The 6692-nt window shown below is 34.9% G+C and overlaps 1 protein-coding gene across 2 annotated transcripts; it reads left to right on the top strand.

Annotated features, from left to right (window-relative positions):
* Positions 1-3786: 3786 nt before the first annotated feature.
* LOC119604260 (protein gooseberry) lies at positions 3787-6221 on the top strand. Of its 2 annotated transcripts, XM_037956760.1 has the most exons (3): positions 3787-3841; positions 4751-5743; positions 5801-6221. In XM_037956760.1, the coding sequence occupies exons 1-3, from the start codon at positions 3787-3789 to the stop codon at positions 6100-6102; spliced, it is 1350 nt and encodes a 449-aa protein (XP_037812688.1). In that variant the 3' UTR covers positions 6103-6221. The 2 variants fall into 2 exon arrangements, with proteins under 2 accessions (XP_037812688.1, XP_037812687.1); XM_037956759.1 differs by having other exon boundaries at positions 4751-6221.
* Positions 6222-6692: the final 471 nt, after the last annotated feature.

Here is a 6692-nt window from a genome sequence, read left to right as displayed (position 1 = left end):
GATCAGTAATGAAGGAAAGAAAGCGCGGATCTAAGTAATGCTTCTTTGGACGATCAGTAATGATCCAAGCTAAAGCATTCGTTGTCTGTATTAAGAGGCAACGGAATTTCAGTTGAAGTTTAGGGAATGTTATTGAACTCAACTTCAACTTTGAATCGATATTAAAAACCATCAAAGTTACGAAGATGATGAGGATCTTAAAGATATGTTCTGTCAGATGTTAGATCAGTAACGATCGTAACGAAAATACTCGCGTCTGTATTAAGCGTCAACGTAATGTCTGTTGAAGTTAAGGACATGTTACTGAACTCAACTTCAACTTTGAATCGATATTGAAGATCATTCAGATGACAGGGATCTAAAAAATTTGTTGTGTCAGACATTTGTAAACGTCTACGATCTTCTGGATGTTTAAAGCGAAAATCTTGAAATGATCGTCGAATGTGTAAAGGAGATGATAAATGTTAGATATGAGAGTTGGAAGTTTATACAAACCCTTTCTTATGACATTTAATGGAAAACTTCATGGATATTGATAAAACATTTTAAATATGGATAGAGGACAAGAAGATGAAGGCAATGAAATAAGACTTAATATTCAACTACATATATCTTTCCGAGACCCTTTCAAATCTAATAACTTTAAAGTTAATACAGGTTTCCTTCTCATAAAACGGTTCTAGATTCCTTAAGATATTTAAATGGAAACATCTGACATGGATCGTGATTGATCGGTATCAAAGGTATTGAGGAGATTAAGATGAAGGGGGAAAAATGGAAAGAGTCTGAAGCTATATATATTTCTAAGAACATTGACAAGAGTTATCCAGAGATGCGTGCAAAACTGGAATTTACATAGCAAGTCGAAGACGAGATTAATCAATAGAATAGAGGAGATTGAAATACATGGGAAATTGAGATGTCTAGTGGAAAGCGTATAAAAATCAAAGGAAGACATAAACTTTCCACGATTTTTGGAATCCCAACTTTTGAGACATCTCAGCGATCAGATGCCTCATAGCTGCAGATAAGGATAATAGGAAAACTCAGTTATTAAGACATCCTTCAAAATGAATTGTGGTTGGAATTATAAATCTTCTTTATATAGCTGAATCCTAAAGCCATGCATTCGAAGGTACATATATCCTTAGTGATCTACTGATTAAACAAGGCTTTTTTTGAAGAACTTTGGAAGAAGGAGAAGAGATCCACGAATACTTCAGTTGTGGTCGACTGACAACTAAACAAGAGTATGAACAGCTTAGATTCCATAAGTTTTATAGAAGGATCATTTGTGATAAGAATACTAAGATCAAGAGAAAACTGATCTGATCGTTTATCGCTTATTAAGTTATCCAATATAAAGTAGTTCTTTGGCGAACTAGTATTAGTCAGTTGACGAACCTGTATAGTTTTGTTTGGACACTCAAAATAAGTTCTTTTTCTTCTTATCGTTTTAATAAAACAGTAATTAGAAGAGTACTTTCGGTTTCAGTTTACTCCGATTGCATTTGGAGACACTATCTGCATAGAACTCGTTGAACAACTTGAGGAATTGCTTTCAGTTGGTATGTGTAAATCTTCTTTATATCCGAATTCAAAATGTAATGGATTCGAAGTTAAATCTTTGGCGATCTACGGCTCAAACAAGACTTTTTCTAAAGAACCACAGGACAAGGTGACGATATCCATATTCAAAAGTGTTATTGGCTCGATTCCTTTACATGATCCTTGGTACAAGGAGACGAGATCCATATCAGGAATCTTATCATGAAAACCACTTCGTATTGAGTCAAAATTTGTGGAAACTAAAACTGATCGATTTCATTATCCTCAGCAGACATTGTCGTACTCTATTTATATAATACGGGTACCATAACATCACCACTACTTACTTCGATTCTTTGATATGAATCTTGGAACAAGGAGATGAGATCCAAACGTAATAGCGCTATGGGTGACAACAAGGCACATGAAGAATTCGGTTGCGATAAGATCAGCACAACTTCGACTCCTTTGAATGACTCTTGAAACAAGGAGACGAGATCCATAAGTGATCGTGTGGTTGGTGACAACTAGCTTTATGAAGAACCTCTTAATAATGGGTACAATATTGAGGAAATGAAACTGATTGACTTTAGTATCCACAGCTGGTATTATCGTGCTAAATTTATTTAATCCGGCTGCGATTTGATCACCACAACTTCGACTCCTTTGCATGAAGTTTGGAATAAGGAGATGAGATCCATACGTTATCGTGTTATTGTTGACAACAAGCTCCATGAAGAACCTCTTAATATGGAGTTCAAAATTGAGGAATTTTACACAGTATTGCCGTGTAAAATTTATTTAATCCGACTGCGATTTGATCACCACAACTCCGATTCCTTACATGAACTTTGGAGCAAGGAGACGAGATTCATACGTTATCGTGAAGAACCTCTTCCTCTTGAATCAAAATCAGAAGAAATAAATCTGATATATTACAGAGTCCTCTTCTGGCATTATCGTGCTAAATCTATTTCATACGGCGGCGACAAGATCACCACTATTTCGATCCTTCGCCATCTTTTCAATGAATGGCATTCAGAAAGTGTTTTAAAGACTAATGCCGTTGGTTATCCTTAATCTTAGCATCCAAAAAGGATTTCACTTTACTAATCAACAATATTTTTTCATGATCATTGATCTTATCTTATATAGAGCACAGCAAAACCTTGAATATTCATATTCAATCTAATCATATTACATTTTCATTCTAATAACAACTTGCTGTCAAATTAATACCCTCCAAAGTGGCAGTTCTAAAACCTATTAAAGGAATTACTTAAATTCTCTACACTCCATAAGCAAATTTCTTGGACAACAAGGAAAACTTGCCAGCCAGCAGGAATAACAAGAAACTTATAAATGTTACAGCATTGGGAAATTAAATCAAAATAACTGTCGGCTTAGGTCAAAACATCAAAAGAGTAATGTTAAATAACTGTGAAAAATCAATGAAAAACCAACCATTTTTTCTAAAAGAAAAAATTTTGCAAACAAGATTTTACATGTTTAAACAACAACAACAACTAAGACATTTGGATAAAGAATAGGCTAAGGCAAAAGAAAAGAGGGTTGGTCTTGGCTGTAATGCAATATAGTTAAGAGAGAATGTGTGAAGAAGAAAGAGAGAGAGAGAGAGTGAGTAACGCAATGTAAACAAGCAGCCATTGTTGATGTGCTATAACAAAGGTCTCTTTCTTACACGTGGTGGTTAAAAGAGATCTATGTAGGTGTGTGGAATAAAAAGAGAGAGCAAGAGTAAAACAGATCGTTACTGTAGGGCTGTTTCTTTTCTTGCTTTTGCCAACAAGCGTGGGTTAGTATTTGTTTGTTGTTTTTTTGATAATGTTTGTTATTGTTTCAGGTTTTTGTGTGTTTATTTTTTTCATGTGTGTCAAACTGCTATTGTGAGCGCAGAGAGAAAATCTCAAAAGTTCATTTTACTCTTAGCACTGACCATTTCTAAATCAGTATCAACTAGACTAGCAAACAAGTCACATCTACTACAAACATTAGAAAAAAAAATTTATTACAAAATTTGAATTTTTTTTCTTAGTTTTATAACAAAAACAAATAAACGAACTTAATTTGAAAAAAAAAACTAAACGAACATTTATAACAAAATTGAAAAATTTTACAAGATAACAAGTGTTTTGTGTTAAAAGAAAAAAATTTTACTTAAAAACCTCTAATAACAATTGGATTATATTTTGTTAAAACGATCACAATTCAACAACTATGGCTGTTTCAACTTTAAATATGACTCCCTATTTTGCTGGATATCCCTTTCAAGGTAATTATTACAACAACAACAAAAAAACAAGATTTTTGTTTAAAAATCAAAAAATCACCACAAATTTTTGCTTGATCATGTTATTGATCGTGCTTAAAATACCACAACAACAACTCTAAGTTATATTCTTATCAAATTTATTAAGCTGATCATGTTGTAGGCATCATAACTCTAAAAGGCTTTCCTCTTTTATGTTTTCATCATGTCTACACACACACAAAAAAAAGAGCAATGATCTTCAAGATCATTATGTGTATCTTCTCTTTTTTTTCTTTTGCTTTGTTTACGTTTCAAAAACAACATGATCATGAAGTTTAACATTTAAGCTTTACACATGTTTCTTTTTGTTGTTCTTTTTTACCTTTACTGCCAGACGTTTTGGCGCGTTCGGCTTAAAGCTTTGATCTTGCTCTAAGAGACTGTGTGTGTGTGTATCTGTAAAGATCACCTTAAATGAAACTTTCTTTAGCAACATCTTCTGTGTGATTAACTTGCACAGCTGGAGCATATCTTTTGTATGGGAAGACTCATTTGATCTTCAGTTTGCATACATTTTAAGAATCTTTTAAGTCAATTCTTTAATTTAAATTTATTTAAACACAACAAAAAGATTATTATAATAAAAAAATAAAGAAAAATCTTTTCCACAAGATTGATTTGCAAAATTGCATAAAAATTTAATGCAAATTTTCCTTTTTAAACTCAAGTCCTTCATAAGGATTATCCTGTGTAGTTATTGTTTTAATACAACAATACTAATTGTTTGCTAAATAGTAGAGATCGTGTGTGCGTGTGTGGTATTTTAAGCAATTGAGCAATTTTGTAAGAAAACGTTTAAGCCCAACTTAAACAAATCTCTTTTGTTTGTTAAACCAATTACTTATTTCTTTACTTATCATTATTTTCTAGGACAAGGTCGTGTCAATCAATTGGGTGGTGTTTTCATTAACGGCCGTCCCTTACCCAACCACATACGCCGTCAAATTGTGGAAATGGCAGCCGCTGGTGTACGTCCCTGTGTTATCTCCCGCCAATTGCGTGTTTCTCATGGTTGTGTTTCCAAGATTTTGAATCGTTATCAGGAGACAGGGTCCATACGCCCTGGTGTTATTGGTGGCAGTAAACCTCGTGTGGCCACTCCTGATATTGAGTCCAAAATTGAGGAAATGAAACAGGAAAATCCTGGCATTTTCAGCTGGGAAATACGCGCTAAATTGATTGAGTCGGGTATGTGTGATAAGAACACTGCTCCCTCTGTAAGCAGCATTAGCCGACTTTTACGTGGTGGCCGTTCGGAGGGTGGTTTAAATGGCCATTCTATTGATGGTATTTTGGGACCCATGTCCGGCAATTCGGGTGATGATAGTGAGGATGATAGTGAACCTGGTGTAGAGCTTAAACGTAAACAAAGACGTTCACGCACCACCTTTAACAATGAACAAATCGATGCCTTGGAACGTGTTTTTGCTCGTACTCAATACCCTGATGTTTATACACGCGAAGAATTGGCTCAAAGTACTGGTTTGACTGAGGCCCGTGTGCAAGTATGGTTCTCCAATAGACGTGCTCGTCTACGCAAGCAATTGAACACACAACAAGTGCCTTCATTCTCAGCGCCCGCTTCATTCAATACCTCTCCTACCGCCCAATACCCCAGTCATCATATGTCCTCTGCCGCCCATAATATGGGTTTGTATACTCAATCTGCCTCCTCTTGGCCTGCCTTAACTGGAGTTGCTGCCAATAGCTATGAACAAAATCATACATATTCCCACTCTACTGGCTCTTTGGCTTCCTTGTCACCCAACAGCACCACCAGCTCTAGTTCTAACACTCATACACCTTTGCAACAAAGTCCTCAACATAACAACAACTCCGCCTCACCCTCTAACACTGCCAGCGGTAATCAACAAAACTATATCAACAACTCCTCCTCCTCCAACACATCCTATGCTCCAGTTAATCCTACTGCCTCAAACTCCACTAACTACTCCAGTTCAGCCTACAGCATGCCCTCTAATACCTCTGCCTTCTCCTCCTCTTCCGCTGAACAATTACGTTCACAATTTGCCTCCGCTGCTGGTGTAGCTTCCCATCATCATCATCATCACCATCATGCCGCTGCTGCTGCCGCCTCCTGGGATAGCTATAACTTTGCCAACTCTTTCTTTCCCTCCGGCAATAATCACATGAACTCCTATCATCAACCCATTGTAGATCCCAAAGCTTCTGCCTCTTCGTATGCCTACTTTGGTTTCTAAACTCTCTATCATCTCTTATCTCATCTATGCCGCTTCTTGTTAATTTGCATAACTCTCTCGTTTATCTTCGTGTTAATGATCAATTTATATTCTAAACCGAAAAAATCAAAATCAAAAGCCTTTCATCTTATCTTTTATGGGCGTGTTAATTTATTTCTTTTCGTTCCCTTTTGCTTATTTATAACTTCTTTATTATTCTCTTATAATTAGATAATATTTTCTTTTATAAATTTTTGATTTTATTTTTTATATTTAATCTAGTTTCGCTTAAGAGAAAACAAGACTTTGTAATTTGTTTAAGATTATTCTTTGTCTTTTTGTTTTAAGAATGAGTTTTTGAGACTGTTTTAATTATTTAAGTTTTAGTTTTACCTTTATAAGTCGTAGTTTGTAAGTAGTTTTATTTCTATTAAGGCAAATGCCTATTGTTTGTTTTTTATAAAAAAATATATATGAAAATGAAAATTAAAACTCGATTGTTTGTATTGAAAAGTGTTAAAGATCTTACCTGATCATCTTGGGTTAAACTAGTTTGTTTGTGATTGATCTTCACTTTGAAAAAGTGCATTTCATTATCTGGTTCTTGTAAT

Source organism: Lucilia sericata, unplaced genomic scaffold, assembly GCF_015586225.1.
Source record: "Lucilia sericata isolate MDLA Ls3-8-SP2 unplaced genomic scaffold, ASM1558622v1 Contig000376F_arrow, whole genome shotgun sequence".
Taxonomy (NCBI): domain Eukaryota; kingdom Metazoa; phylum Arthropoda; class Insecta; order Diptera; family Calliphoridae; genus Lucilia; species Lucilia sericata.
This window is presented reverse-complemented; position numbering and strand designations above follow the sequence as displayed.

Excerpts from the sequence above, each read along its gene's own strand:
- LOC119604260 (XM_037956759.1), top strand. The coding sequence starts at position 3,787 with ATGGCTGTTTCAACTTTAAATATGACTCCCTATTTTGCTGGATATCCC. Across the intron at positions 3,842-4,750 it reads TGCTGGATATCCCTTTCAAG|GACAAGGTCGTGTCAATCAA; the intron begins GTAATTATTACA and ends ATTATTTTCTAG.